The sequence below is a fragment of the Salvelinus namaycush genome, chromosome 19 (genome assembly GCF_016432855.1).
Source record: "Salvelinus namaycush isolate Seneca chromosome 19, SaNama_1.0, whole genome shotgun sequence".
NCBI lineage: Eukaryota > Metazoa > Chordata > Actinopteri > Salmoniformes > Salmonidae > Salvelinus > Salvelinus namaycush.
Genome location: NC_052325.1, coordinates 20,828,308 through 20,844,597, shown reverse-complemented (window position 1 = coordinate 20,844,597; position 16,290 = coordinate 20,828,308). Strand labels below are relative to the sequence as shown.

The 16,290-nt window shown below is 41.3% G+C and overlaps 1 protein-coding gene across 1 annotated transcript in view; it reads left to right on the top strand.

The window, feature by feature from the left end:
• Window positions 1-16,290, top strand: part of LOC120063930 (low-density lipoprotein receptor-related protein 1B-like) — a 345,986-nt gene that overhangs the window by 154,423 nt on the left and 175,273 nt on the right. Inside the window, 2 exon segments of the mRNA XM_039014240.1 lie at window positions 810-904; window positions 5,066-5,215. Coding sequence (XP_038870168.1) covers window positions 810-904; window positions 5,066-5,215 — 245 coding nt within the window.

The window sequence follows — 16,290 nt, the reverse complement described above, 5'->3', positions numbered from 1 at the left end:
CAAGATTCTCCAGTCTGATGAAACCAATATTGTATTCTTTGGCCTGAAAACCAAGTGGAGGAAACCTGCCACCATCCCTACAGTGAAGCATTGTGGTGGCAGCATTATGCTGTGGGGATGTTTTCAGCGGCAGAGACTGGGTTACTGGTCAGGCCCGGGAAAAGATGAACGGAGCAAAGTACAGAGAGATCCTTGATGAAAACCTGCTCCAGAGCTCTCAGGACCTCAGACTGGGGCGAAGGTTCACCTTCCAACAGGACAACGTCCCTAATCACATAACAAAGACAACGCAGGAGTGGCTTCGGGACAAGTCTATGACTGTCCTTGAGTGGCCCAGCCAGAGCTCAATCAAACATCTCTGGAGAGACCTGAAAATAGCTGTGCAGCAACGCTCCCCATCCAACCTGACAGAGCTTGAGAGGATCTGCAGAGAAGAATGATAAAAACTCCCCAAATACAGGTGTGCCAAGCTTGTAGTGTCGTACCCAAGAAGACTGAAGGCTGTAATCACTGCTAAAAGTGCTTCTACAAAATACTGAGTAAAGGGTCTGAATACTTATGTACATGTGATTTTATATATATATATATATATATATATTTATTTTTTATAAATTTGCAAAAAGGTCAATAACTGTAGTTGTATTGTCATTACGGTGTATTGTGTGTAGATTGATGAGAAAAAAACTAACATTTAATACTTTTTAGAATAAGGCTATAACGTAATAAAGTGTGGAAAAAGTAACATGTAATGTGTAAAGTAATGTGTAATGTCTGTGTAACTGTAGGCTTCTGATGTTCTTTGACTTTAGGAAAATCTACTGGACAGATGGCAACACGATAAACATAGCCAACATGGATGGGAGCAACAGCAAGGTCCTTCACCAGAACCAACGGGATCCAGTCGGTCTGTTGAACATTATAGCTCTGTTTGTTTCGACTGTGGAACACTACTGCATGTTCCAACACTATGTTTCCAACATTCTTTATCATGGGACAGATTCCAATGTCATACACAGGAGCAGTACAACAACCTGGCAGTACTGCTTTGGCCAATGTAGGGTGTACATTTGAGGACTTCCCTAGTCCTGATAACGAAAGGCCTAAAATTAACACCATACATATTTCTACCTGCATATCCCCTGATCATAAGCACTGGTTGATGTGTTTTTTCTTCTATTCTTATAAAGCAAAATTACAAATGGTTGGGATTTAAATAATTTGCTACACTTGAATAACTGAAAACATCATCTGCTGCCATACACAGTTGTTCAACCTGAAGCTTGTATACTCAGATGATACAAGCTTCAGTGAACAATGGTGCATCTGCAGGTTCATGCATCAAGCAGCTGTTCTGTTCTCACCGCATATGTAGACCTGCAAGGTCAAGTCTTCACTTTCTCAGTTAAACACAGTATCATTGTATTTGATGGGTCTCAATCGGGTTGACTTGATGGGCCCTGTCAGAAATATAAATTGATGGTTCACAATATACATCACATTACATCATGTATGATGATGGGCCGGACCTGCGGACGGGAGTAAATTAATGATGTGTTGTGACTGTGAATCTGCCGTCCATAAATCCACACACACACAGAGAAAGCTGTTCATAGACACAATTGAAATAGCCTCCAGTTGCCACCATCAATAGTGCCGTTCTGTCAAATCCCATCATGTCCGCTGGAGATTGGTCAAATTATTTATAATGTCAAGTGGAGGTCATAGAGATATCCCAGGCAGGCTGCGACGAATCATTCCAACAACCACACACACACGCACACACACACGCACACGCACACGCACACACTCGCAAACACGTAGGCATGCACACACTCACAAACACAGACACAAGTGCACACCCACATTAACACTCAATCTTATAGATACAAATAAAGGCCCATATGGAGTCACATCCCAGGCCGCAAAAAGTATTCCAACAATCTCACACTCATCCTCACAGTATCATCTCCGTGCCCAAGAAAGGGAAAGTAACTGAACTGAATGACTATTGACCCGTAGCACTCGCTTCCGTCATCACGAAGTGAAGTCAAAGATCACATCACCTCCTCACTTCCTCCCTCCCCGACACACTCAACCCTCTCCAATTCGCCTACCACCCAACAGATCCACGGAAGATGCAATCACCACTGTACTGCACGCTGCCCTCACCCACCTGGACAAGAGGAATGCATATGTGAGGATGCTATTCATCGACTACAGCTTGGCCTTCAATACCATGGTGCCCTCTAAGCTCACCACAATGCTCACGGTCCTGGGACTGAACTCATCCCTATGCAACTGGGTACTGGAGTTCCTGACGGGCCGCCCCCAAGTGGTGATGGTAGGCAACATTACCTCCTCCACACTGATCCTCATAAGGGTTTGTCCTCAGTCCCCTCCTGTACTCCCTGCATACCCACGACTGTGTGGCCTCACAACTCCATCATCAAGTTCACTGATGATATGACAGTAGTAGGCCTGATTACGAACAACCACGAAACGGCCTACATGGAGAAGGTTGGCACTCTGACGGTGTGGTGCCAGGTGAACAACATATCCCTCAACGTCAACAAAACAAAGGGGCTGATTGTGGATTTTAGGAAGAACCAGGCTGGGCACGCCCACATCCTCATCAACGGAGCCACCGTGGAGACGGTTAAAAACACATCTGAAATGGTCAAACCACACGGACACAGTGGGGAAGAAGGCACGACAGTGACTCTTCAACTTCAGGAGGCTGAATAAATTTGTAATTTCTCATTGGGCCCTCACTGTGTTCTAAGGAGTTCCATCGAGAGCATTCTGTCGGGCTGCATCACAGCTTGATACGGCAACTCCACCGCTGCGGACCACAAGGCGCTATAGAGGGTGGTACACTCAGCCGAACACACCATTGGGTGCACACTGCCTGCCCTCCAGGACACCGAGAACATCAGGTGTCGCAAGAAGATCATCAGGAACCTCAGCCACCCGAGCCACGGCCTGTTGTCCCCGCTTCCGTCACTCAGACGCGGGCAATACAGGAGCATCATGGTTAGCACTAACAGACTGGCCAATATATTCTACAGCCAAACCATCAGGCTGCTGAACAGCAGCCTACGGACAATTACCCTGCCCACACCCCAATTATCATTATACTGTATGTACAGTGGGGCAAAAAAGTATTTAGTCAGCCACCAATTGTGCAAGTTCTCCCACTTAAAAAGATGAGAGAGGCCTGTAATTTTCATCATAGGTACACTTCAACTATGACAGACAAAATGAGGAAAAAAAATCCAGAAAATCACATTGTAGGATTTTTACTGAATTTATTTGCAAATTATGGTGGAAAATAAGTATTTGGTCAATAACAAAAGTTTATCTCAATACTTTGTTATATACCCTTTGTTGGCAATGACAGAGGTCAAACGTTTTCTGTAAGTCTTCACAAGGTTTTCACACACTGTTGCTGGTATTTTGGCCCATTCCTCCATGCAGATCTCCTCTAGAGCAGTGATGTTTTGGGGCTGATGCTGGGCAACACGGACTTTCAACTCCCTCCAAAGATTTTCTATGGGGTTGAGATCTGGAGACTGGCTAGGCCACTCCAGGACCTTGAAATGCTTCTTACGAAGCCACTCCTTCGTTGCCCGGGCGGTGTGTTTGGGATCATTGTCATGCTGAAAGACCCAGCCACATTTCATCTTCAATGCCCTTGCTGATGGACGGAGGTTTTCACTCAAAATCTCACGATACATGGCCCCATTCATTCTTTCCTTTACACGGATCAGTCGTCCTGGTCCCTTTGCAGAAAAACTGCCCCAAAGCATGATGTTTCCACCCCCATGCTTCACAGTAGGTATGGTGTTCTTTGGATGCAACTCAGCCTTCTTTGTCCTCCAAACACGACGAGTTGAGTTTTTACCAAAAAGTTATATTTTGGTTTCATCTGACCATATGACATTCTCCCAATCTTCTTCTGGATCATCCAAATGCTCTCTAGCAAACTTCAGACGGGCCTTGACATGTACTGGCTTAAGCAGGGGGACACGTCTGGCACTGCAGGATTTGAGTCCCTGGCGGCGTAGTGTGTTACTGATGGTAGGCTTTGTTACTTTGGTCCCAGCTCTCTGCAGGTCATTCACTAGGTCCCCCCGTGTGGTTCTGGGATTTTTGCTCACCGTTCTTGTGATCATTTTGACCCCACGGGGTGAGATCTTGCGTGGGACCCCAGATCGAGGGAGATTATCAGTGGTCTTGTATGTCTTCCATTTCCTAATAATTGCTCCCACAGTTGATTTCTTCAAACCAAGCTGCTTACCTATTGCAGATTCAGTCTTCCCAGCCTGGTGCAGGTCTACAATTTTGTTTCTGGTGTCCTTTTACAGCTCTTTGGTCTTGGCCATAGTGGAGTTTGGAGTGTGACTATTTGAGGTTGTGGACAGGTGTCTTTTATACTGATAACAAGTTCAAACAGGTGCCATTAATACAGGTAACGAGTGGAGGACAGAGGAGCCTCTTAAAGAAGAAGTTACAGGTCTGTGAGAGCCAGAAATCTTGCTTGTTTGTAGGTGACCAAATACTTATTTTCCACCATAATTTGCAAATTAATTAATAAAAAATCCTACATTGTAATTTTCTGGATTTTTTTTTCTCATTTTGTCTGTCATAGTTGAAGTGTACCTATGATTAAAATTACAGGCCTCTCTCATCTTTTTAAGTGGGAGAACTTGCACAATTGGTGGCTGACTAAATACTTTTTTGCCCCACTGTATGTATCCTTGTCACAGTTGTAAACGTACCGTATATATGTACAGTATGTTTTATTGTTTTATTATTATTGTTTCATTCACACCTGTACTGTTGGAGCTTGGAGCTTAAGTATTTCACTGTACACTCCAAGTAGGCTACATCTGCGACCCTGTGTATGTGACTAAATAAAAAAATATCTAATCAAGGAAACACACATATTATACATCTGACTTGAAAAATAAAATGCACTATATTTCACCACTCACCAGATTTTCATTTTATAGTGACATAAAGGTTTAATACCTATTATTAACTCTGTCATTCTTCTCCCCAGGTCTCTCCATAGACTATACAGCCAACAAGCTATACTGGATCAGCTCTGGTAATGGCACTATCAATAGGTGCAATGTGGACGGTAGTGGTCTGGAGGTGCTGGAGAGCATGAAGAGGGAGCTAACCAAAGCCTCAGCATTGGCCGTTATGGGTGAGTAGTGGCTAGTTCCAAACATAGTGTACCCACATCCAATGACTGGTGGTCCTTTGTAGCTCAGTTGGTAGAGCATGGCACTTGTAATGCTAGGGTTGTGGGTTTGATTCCTGGGACTACCCCTTTATAAATGTATCGCTAAATTGCATATAATAATGACTTGCAGGTGCTGGGTACACAAAATATAAACTCAGGAAATAAAGAATATATACCTGCACATTGATGAAGGCTCCCGCTGTTGTATTGTGCAATGTTTCGACCTGAAGGTCTTTATCAGGCTTGAGTAGTGGAAAATGTCAGCCAGTGCATCAGATCCACGTCATTGATTAAGGGAGAACGTGGGGAGGATTAGGGCCTAGGTGTGGTATGTGTTGCTAGTTAAGTGGCTCCTGGATAAAGCCATTTAACCAATACTATGTTTTGACTGACAGTTCTTCTTCACTCTGTGTGAAATTGTCTGGGCATTATATAATTAAAACACTGGTTGGAGCTGTAGCTTGACTGATGACAGACTGTTTTGTAATTAGAATGGATGTGGATGGCCATTGTGGAGTGTTGTTGCTTGGTATCAGTGCTGGATGCAATATGTTGGAGGATCCATCACTTGGATTTGTGTGTGTGTTTGTGTGTTTGTTTCATAAGGAAATGTGCTGAAACATTATATTTCTCCAACATGGTCCTTCTTTTCAATAAGATGGCATTTCTTTCTCAAGACCATTTGTTTTGTTGTGCCATTGCACCGTACATAATACAAAGACTCATGAATGAATGAACTGATTCCAAAACTTGATGACACTTTCATGCAAAAGGCTATGTGTAGTCACAGTCTACATTGAGTTGAAAAGTTTGAAAGGAGTTTGGAATCTGTGAATGCATATTTTTCAATAAACATTTATACATAGTGGGAATAGAAATTAAAATGTCATCATTCTCTATTCTTTTTCCTCCACTGGCAACTAGTCAGCAGCACGGTAGTACTTCAATTGAAGAGAGGAAAGTAAAGTTTGGCCTCAGAGGATGACAAAACATATGCCAAACATCCAAGTAGGGGAATGTTAATGGGATTGATTTAAGACCAGATGGAAAGGGAAAGTAAGACCACAGTGTCTCATAAGACATTTAATTCAGCACAAAGCATCTGGCTTCTTAATTGCATTACATTCGATACACCATTTTGGATTCAGGATACCATTTTTTTTTTAACTACACTTCCTAACAGTTACAATCTGGACAATTGGGAGGAAGCCTCTTGCTGTATGAAGGTACATGTATGTTTTCCAGGAGTGGTAATGAGAAGCAGTGACAGAAGGTTGCTTTTTTAACTTGGTGTTGTCGGTCAGAAACGTTGTCAGAGGAAAATTCACTGTCCTTTGATACACTGTACTTTATTTAGGCATTGCAGTGCAGTCCTCGTTCCTCCGTGAACAAACGTGTGCCCCTCTCTCGCTGTGAGTTTAAAAATACCCAATTAGGCTGTCAGAAAGTGAAGAAACGAGTATAGAAGTTGGCTTCGTTACTTTATAGTGTCTGCTTAGAGTCTGGAGGTATGGAAGTTGGAACAAACGTGACAATCCATTCACTTCATATATTAAAAACACTTTTTAAGTTGGCAACCATTTTAGAGTTTTACTTTACGGAGGAAGTACAGTAAAGTAAAATGTTCTCGCAGTTAAAATGGAGACCGAGTTGGAGACTTCATTATCGCATTCCACAAAATGTGAACCAAAATGCAAGGTGACAAAGATTAATGACCTGATATCAAAGCAGTAGAAACTTCCAGTAGATCAGTGGAATGATGTGTTCACAACAAGCCATCTATCACACAGTTTGGTTGTAATGCTTTTCATTGCTTTGACTGGGATATTTCTATTCTGCCAAAGAAAGAGAACAATTGTGCAATGGTTTTATATTCTAAGTGTTTATGTTGGATTTTGGAAAGGGTGTGTGTTTGTGTGTGTGCGTGCGTGTGCGTGTGCGAAACATGTTTGTAAAACAGTCCTCAACCAGGTGTTTGTAACTCTTAGTTCATAACAGCCATTATCATAAAAATATCATGGTCTGAAGGTTATGAGCTTGCTGATTAGAACAGTGTCACAGGTCAGACTACATTTTGGCAATACAAAGGTAGCTTACACAGTAGCTTTGTGTAACCGATGTCCATTGAATTGCAAATATTGTGTTTGAATGCATTTTCCTTGCAACTTTATAGCAATTTGGTTCTAATTTCAAATCAGATATTATTATTTTTTATTCAACTGAAAATGAAAACCAACAAACTGAACAGACACAAACAGTCAACACCACATAATGTCATATAAAGATCTCCAGGCCATGATAAATCTGAAAGAAAAAAGGAACATTTAGTAGATTATAGGCATTGCTTGAAGTGTAGTGTTAATAAAAATGTCCCTACCATCATATCTAAGCCAATATGAAACCAATATCGATGGAAGTTCACAAATCAGCTTGCCTGGAGGTACACAACACACTCCCCACCTCTCATCAAATCAAACGTTATTTGTCACATGCACCGAATACAACAGGTGTAGAGTAGACCTTAGAGCGAAATGCTTACTTACAAGCCCTTAACTTCTTGTGGCTGATATGACAACAGCCAGTGAAAGTGCAGGGCGCCAAATTCAAACAACAGAAATCTCATAATTAAAATTCCTCAAACATACAGTATATCACAAAAGTGAGTACACCCCTCACATTTTTTTGAGTATATCTTTTCATGTGGCAACACTGAAGAAATGACACTTTGCTACAATGTAAAGTAATGAGTGTACAGCTTGTATAACAGTGTAAATTTGCTGTCCCTCAAAATAACTCACACAGCCATTAATGTCTAAACCACTGGCAACAAAAGTGAGTACACCCCTAAGTGAAAATGTCCAAATTGGGCCCAATTAGCCATTTTCCCTCCCCGGTGTCATGTGACTCGTTAGTGTTACAAGGTCTCAGGTGTGAATGGGGAGCAGGTGTGTTAAATTTGATGTCATCGCTCTCACACTCCCTCATACTGACTGGTCACTGGAAGTCACATGAAAAGATATACTCAAATATTTACAAAAATGTGAGGGGTGTACTCACTTTTGTGATATACTGTACATGTGTCTTATATCATTTTAAAGGTAATCTTGTTGTTAATCCCACCAAAGTGTCCGATTTCAAATATGCTTTTCAGCAAAAGCACTACAAACGATTAGGTTAGGTCACCACCAAACCACAATAAGCACAGCCATTTTTCCAGCGAAAGATAGCAGTCAGAAAAAGCAGAAATAGAGATAAAATTAATCACTAACCTTTGATTATCTTCATCAGATGACACTCATAGGACTTCATGTTACACAATACATGCATGTTTTGTTTGATAAAGTTCATATTTATAACAAGAAATCTGAGTTTACATTGGCGCGTTACATTCACTAGTTATGCAAAAACATCAAGTGATTTTGCATAGCCACATCGTTTCAACAGAAATACTCATCATAAATGTAGATGATAATACAAGTTATACACATGGAATTATAGATATACCTCTCCTTAATGCAACCGCTGTGTCAGATTTAAAAAAAACTTTAAGGAAAAAACAAATCATGCAATAATATGAGACGGAGCTCAGAACAATAGCCAAATTAGCCGCCATGTTGGGGTCAACAGAAACCAGAAAATACATGATAAATGTTTCCTTACCTTTGATGAACTTCATCAGAATGCAGTCCTAGGAATGCCAGGTCCACAATAAATGCTTGATTTGTTCGATAATGTCCGTTATTTATGTCCAATTAGCTACTTTGGTTAGCGCGTTTGGTAAACAATTCCAAAGTCACAAAGCGCGTCCACTATAACGTGACGAAATGTCCAAAAGTTCCGTAACAGTCAGTAGAAACATGTCAAACGATGTACTGAATCAATCTTTAGAATGTTGTTAACATACATCTTGAATAACGTTTCAACCGGAGAATTAGATTGACTTCAGATGAGCGGTGGAACGGAGGTTCTCCTCATGTGAACGCGCATGTGAAAGCATGGTCAGCTCGTGGCAGTGGTGACTAATTCCTGTCTCCTTCGGCCCCCTTTCACATTAGAGTCATCAGACAAAGTTCTATTGACTGTTGACATCTAGTGGAAGCCGTCATCAATATCTCGCTGTAATTTCAATGAGAGCTTGGTTGAAAATCTGCCACCTCAGAAACAATTCAAACAGGAAGTGGTACTTCTCAGGTTTTTGCCTGCCATATGCGTTATGTTATACTCACAGACATAATTCAAACAGTTTTAGAAACTTCAGAGTGTTTTCTATCCAATACGAATAATAATATGCATATATTAGCAACTGGGACTGAGGAGCAGGCAGTTTACTATGGGCACCTATGTGCACCTTTCATCCAAGCTACTCAATACTGCCCCTGCAGCCATAAGAAGTTAATGCAGTTTTAAGAAAAAAATGAAAAAAAGTAAGAGATAAGAATAACAAATAATTTAGAGCAGCAGTGAATAACAATAGCATGAGTATATACAAGGGGTACTGGTAGAGAGTCAATGTGCGGGGGCACCGGTGTCAAGGTAATTGAGGTAATATTTACATGTAGGTAGAGTTATTAAAGTGACTATGCATAGATAATAACAGAGAGTAGCAGCAGCGTACAAGGGGGGGGGGGGGCAATGCAAAAAGTCTGGGTACCCATTTAATTAGTTGTTTCTAGAGTCTTATGGCTTGAGGGTAGAAGCTGATTAGAAGTCTCTTGGACCTACACTTGGTGCTCTGGTACCGCTTGCCGTGCGGTAGCAGAGAGAACAGTCTATGACTAGGGTGGCTGGAGTCTTTGACAATTTTTAGGGCCTTCCTCTGACACCACCTGGTATTGAGGTCCTGGATGGCAGGCAGCTTGGCCCCGGTGATGTACTGGGCCGTATGCACTACCGTCTGTAGCGCCTTGCAGTCGGAGGCCAAGTAGTTGCCATACCAGGCAATGATGCAACCCGACAGGATGCTCTCGATGGTGCAGCTGTAAAACCCTTTGAGGATATGAGGACACATGCCAAATCCTTTCAGTCTCCTAAGGGGGAATAGGTTTTGTCGTGCCCTCTTCACGACTCTCTTGGTGTGTTTGGACCACAATAGTTTGTTGGTGATGTGGACGCCAAGGAACTTGAAGCTCTCAACCTGCTCCACTACAGCCCTGTCGATGAGAGTGGGGGCGTGCTTGGTCCTCCTTTTCCTGTAGTCCACAATCATCTCCTTTGTCTTGATCACGTTGAGGGAGAGGTTGTTGTCCTTGTACCACACGGTCAGGTCTCTGACCTTCTCCCTATAGGTTGTCTCATCGTTGTCAGTTGTCATCGGCAAACTTAATGATGGTGTTGGAGTCGTGCCTGGCCTTGCAGTCATAAGTGAACAGGGAGTACTGGAGGGGGACTGAGCACGCACCCCTGAGGTGACCCCATGTTGAGGATCAGCATGACAGATGTGTTGTTACCTACCCTTACCACCTGGGGGCGGCCCATCAGGAAGTCCAGAATCCAGTTGCAGAGGGATGTGTTTAGTCCCAGGGTCCCTAACTTAGTGATGAGCTTTGAGGGCACTATGGTGTTGAACTCTGAGCTGTAGTCCATGAATAGCATTCTCACATAGGTGTTCCTTTTTGTCCAGGTGTGAAGGGCAGTGTGGCGTGCAATAGAGATTGCATCATCTGTGGATCTGTTGGGGCGGTATGCGAATATGAGTGGGTCTAGGGTTTCTGGGATAATGGTGTTGATGTGAGCCATGACCAGCATTTCAAAGCATTTCATGGCTACAGACGTGAGTGCTACAGGTCGGTAGTCATTTAGGCATGTTACCTTAGTGTTCTTGGGCACAGGGACTATGGTGGTCTGCTTGAAACATGTTGGTATTACAGACTCAGACAGGGAGAGGTTGAAAATGTCAGTGAAGACTCTTGCCAGTTGGTCAGCGCATGCTCAGAGTACACGTTCTGGTAATCCGTCTGGCCCTGCGGCCTTGTGAATGTTGGCTGCGGAGAGCATGATCAGACAGTCGCCCGGAACAGCTTGAGCTCTCATGCATGTTTCAGTGTTACTTGCCTCGAAGATAGCACAGAAGGTATTTAGCTCGCCTGGTAGGTTCGTGTCACTGGGCAGCTCTCAGCTGTGCTTCCCTTTATAGTCTGTAATAGTTTGCTAGCCCTGCCACATCCGACAAGCGTCGGAGCCGGTGTATTTGATCTTAGTTCTGTATTGAAGCTTTGCCTTTTTGATGGTTCATCGGAGTGCATAGCGGGATTTCTTATATGCTTCCGGGTTAGAGTCTCACTCCTTGAAAGCTGTAGCTTTATTCTTTAGCTCAGTGCGAATATTTTCTGTAATCCATGGCTTCTGGTTGGGGTATGTATGTAAAGTCACTGTGGGGATGACGTCATCGATGCACTTCTTAAGGAAGTCAGTGACTGATGTGGTGTACTCCTCAATGCCATCGGAAGTACCCGGAATGTATTCCATTCTATGCTAGCAAAACAGTCCTGTAGTTTAGCATCTCCTTCATCTGACCACTTTCTCACTGGTGCTTCCTACTTAAATTTTTGCATGTAAGCAGGAATCAGGAGGATATAATTATGGTCAGATTTGCCAAATGGAGGGCAAGGGAGAGCTTTGTACTCATCTCTGTGTGTGGAGTGAAGGTGGTCTAGAGTTTTTTCCCTCTGGTTGCACTTCTAAGGGATAGTGTCTTATATCAGCTGAAAGCTTAAATTATTGTTAACTTCTCTAGGGTTCGTGAGACGGTAGCGTCCCACCTCTTCAACAGCCAGTGAAACTACTGGGCGCCAAATTCAAATACAGAAATACCTATTATAAAAATTCAGAAAACAAAAACATATTTTACATAGGTTTAAAGATTAACTTCTTGTGAATCCAACCATGGTGTCAGATTTAAAAAATGCTTTACGGCGAAAGCATACCTTACGATTATTTGAGAACGTAGTCCACTAGACAAATCATTTCAAACAGTAACCAGCCAAGTAGAACAGTTACACAAGTCAGAAATAGAGATGATCTTCATACAGATGATCTTCATATGGTTGCACTCAGCAGACATTCATTTACTCAATAAATGTTCCTTTTGTTCGAGAAAGTCTCTTTATATCCAAAAACCTCAGTTTTGTTCGCGCGTTTTCTTCAGTAATCCACAGGCTCAAACGCAGTCAAAACAGGAAGACGAAAAAATCCTAATTGTATCCGTAAAGTTCAGAGAAACATGTCAAACGATGTTAATATTCAATCCTCAGGTTGTTTTTAGCCTAAATAATCGATAATATTTCAACCGGACAATAATGTTGTCAATTTAAAAGGTAAACAAGAAATGCGCTCTCTCGGTCGTGCGCATGAAAAAGCTCTGTGACACTTTAGGGCCCACTCATTCAGACTGCTCTTACTTCCTCATTTTTCAGGATACAAGCCTGAAACAATTTCTAAAGACTGTTGACATCTAGTGGAAGGCATAGAAACTGCAATTTGAGTCCTAAGTCAATGGATACTGTAATGACATTGAATAGAAAACTACAAAACCAACAAAAAACTACTTCCTGAATGGATTTTTCTCAGGTTTTCGCCTGCCAAATCAGTTCTGTTATATTCACAGACACTATTTTAACAGTTTTGGAAACTTTCGAGTGTTTTCTATCCAAATGATATGCATATCATATCTTCTGGGCCCGAGAAGCAGGCAGTTTAATTTGGGCATGCATTTCATCCAAAATTCTGAATGCTGCCCCCTACCCTAGAGAAGTTAATCTAACTCCACTGTCTGATTTACAGTAGCTTTAACAGCGAAAACATGCCATAAGATTGTTTGAGGTCGGCGCCCCACATCAAAATATTTTTCCACCGGCACAGGTTTCATACATTCACAAATAACCATTAAATATTCACTTACTTTTTGAAAATCTTCCTCTGATTTGTCGTCCAAAGGGTCCCAGCTATAACATGTAGTGTTTTTTTGTTAGATAAAATCCTTCTTTATATCCCAAAAAGTCAATTTAGTTGGCACCATCGAGTTGAGTAATCCACTCATTCAACATGCAGAGAAAGGAATCCAAAAATCTACCCCTAAACTTTGTTTCAAGAACTCAAAATACATTTCTATTTACTATTCAGATACCCTAAAATGTAATCAAACTATAATATTTCTTACGGAACAAAGTATGTTCAATAGGAAACCGGTTTTAGCAGGTGTGTAATTGGGGCGCGCAAACAAGAATTTCCAAGACTGTGTCCTTCTGCTAAAACGTATATTTCTTATTCGTTTTTGAAGTTACAAGCCTGAAACCTTGAACATAGCCTTCTGATACCTTGTGGAAGCCATGGGAATTGCATCCAGGTAGCTAAGTTTCAATATGACCTTACTCTTGCATTTCTAAGAGGATGGTCTCTCAACAAAAAAAAATCAGATTTGTTTTTCTTTGGATTTTCTCCTACCATATCTATTGTGTTATATTCACCTGCATTATTTTAACATTTCTACAAACTTCAAAGTGTTTTATTTCCAATGGTACCAATTATATGCATATCCTGGCTTCAGGGCCTGAGCTACAGGCAGTTTACTTTTGGCACGTCATTCAGAAAGAAAGTGTAGAAAAAAGGGGCAAAGCCCTAAGTTAACATGCTGATAGAAATTAGGTCAAACTGATTTAAGTTTTCCTGCATTAAAGTCCCCGGCAACTATGAGCGTTTGCTCATCCTGTTTGCTTATGGTGGAATACAGTTCATTGAGTGCGGGTTTAGTGCAAACATCGGTCTGTGGTGGTCTGTAGACAGCTATGAAAAATACAGATGAAAACTCTCTAGGTACAGTTGAAGTCCGAAGTTTACATACACTTAGGTTGGAGTCACTAAAACACGTTTTCAACCACTCCACAAATTTCTTGTTAACTTTTTTTGGTATAGGGGGAAGCATTTTCACTTTTGGATGAATTTCGTGCCGATAGTGAACTGCCTCCTACTCTGTCCCACATACTAATATATGCATATTATTATTACTATTGGATAGAAAACACTCTGAAGTTTCTAAAACTGTTTGAATGATGTCTGTGAGTATAACAGAACTCATATGGCAGGAAAAAACCTGAGAAAAAATCCAAACCGGAAGTGAAAATTCTGAGAGTGGCCGTTGTTAAAGTCATCGCCTATTCAATTCCCTATAATATATGGATCTGTTTGCACTTCATACGCCGTCCACTAGATGTCAACAGTCAGTAGAAAGTGGAATGAAGCTTATACTGTGTTGTGGGACCGGATGGGAGGGGAATGAGTCAGTGGTCTGGCAGATTGCCAGTTCTTGGTCATGTGCTTTCCTCATTATATCGTCTTGCGTTCCATTACTTATAGAGACTGAAAATAATTATCCGGTTGGAACCTTATTGGATATAAATGATAACAACATCCTGAAGATTGATTCTCTACTAAGTTTGACCAGTTTATTCGACCTGGAATATAACTTTTTGAAGTTTTCGTCCGACATTTGCCTGCATCTGGACACGTGTACTACACATGGTAGCAAAATTAGCTAATTGGACATAAGTAATGGACATTATCGAACAAAACAATGATTTATTGTGGAACTAGGATTCCTGGCACTGCATTCTGATGAAGATAATCAAAGGTAAGGGAATATTTATGATGTAATTTCGTATTTCTGTTGACTCCAACATGGCGGAGAAATGTTGTTACATCTGAGCGCCGTCTCAGATTATTGCATGGTGTGCTTTTTACGTAAAGTTTAAAAAAAATCTGACACAGCTGTTGCATTAGGAACAAGTGTATCTTTAATTATATGTAAAACATGTATCTTTCATCAAAGTTTATGATGAGTATTTCTGTTATTTGACGTGGCTCTCCGGATATTTTGGAGGCATTTCTGAACATGGCGCCGATGTAAACCGAGATTTGTGGATATAAATATGCACATTATCGAACAAAACATAAATGTATTGTGTAAGATGATGTCATATGAGTGTCATCTGATGAAGATGTTCAAAGGTTAGTGATTAATTTTATCTCTATTTCTGGTTTTTGTTACTACTATCTTTATCTGGGAAAATGGCTGTGTTTTCTGTGGCTATGTACTGAGCTAACATAATTGTTTGGTGTGCTTTCCCCGTAAATCCTTTTTGAAATCAGACATGTTGTCTATATTCACAACATGTGTAGCTTTAATCTGGTGTCTTTCATGTGTGATTTCATGAAAGATTGATTTTTATAGTAATATATTTGAATTTGGCGCGCTACATTTTTTCTGGATTTTGGCCAAGTGGGACGCTACCGTCCCACCTGTCCTAGAGAAGTTTACAAACTATGGTTTTGGCAAGTCGGTTAGGACATCTACTTTGTGCATGACACAAGTAATTTTTCAAACAATTGTTTACAGACAGAATATGTAACTTATAATTCACTGTATCAGTGGGTCAGAAGTTTACATACACTAAGTTGACTGTGCCTTTAAACAGTTTGGAAAATACCAGAAAATGATGTCATGGCTTTAGAAGCTTCTGATAGGCTAATTGACATAATTTGAGTCAATTGGAGGTGTGCCTGTGGATGTATTTCAAGGCCTACCTTCAAACTAAGTGCCTCTTTGCTTGACATCGTGGGAAAATCAAAAGAAATCAGCCAAGACCTCAGGAAATAAAATTGTAGACCTCCACAAGTCTGGTTCATCTTTGGGAGTAATTTCCAAACACCTGAAGGAACCACGTTCATCTGTACAAACAATAGTACGCAAGTATAAACACCATGGGACCACGCAGCCGTTATACCGCTCAGGAAGGAGACGCGTTCTGTCTCCTAGAGATGAATGTACTTTGGTGCGAAAAGTGCAAATTAATCCCAGAACAACAGCAAAGGACCTTGTGATTTTGCTGGAGGAAACAGCTACAAAAGTATCTCTATCCACAGTAAAACAAGTCCTTTATCGACATAACCTGAAAGGCCACTCAGCAAGGAAGATGCCATTGCTCTAAAACCGCCATAAATAGACCAGACTACAGTTTGCAACTGCACATGGGGACAAAGTTATA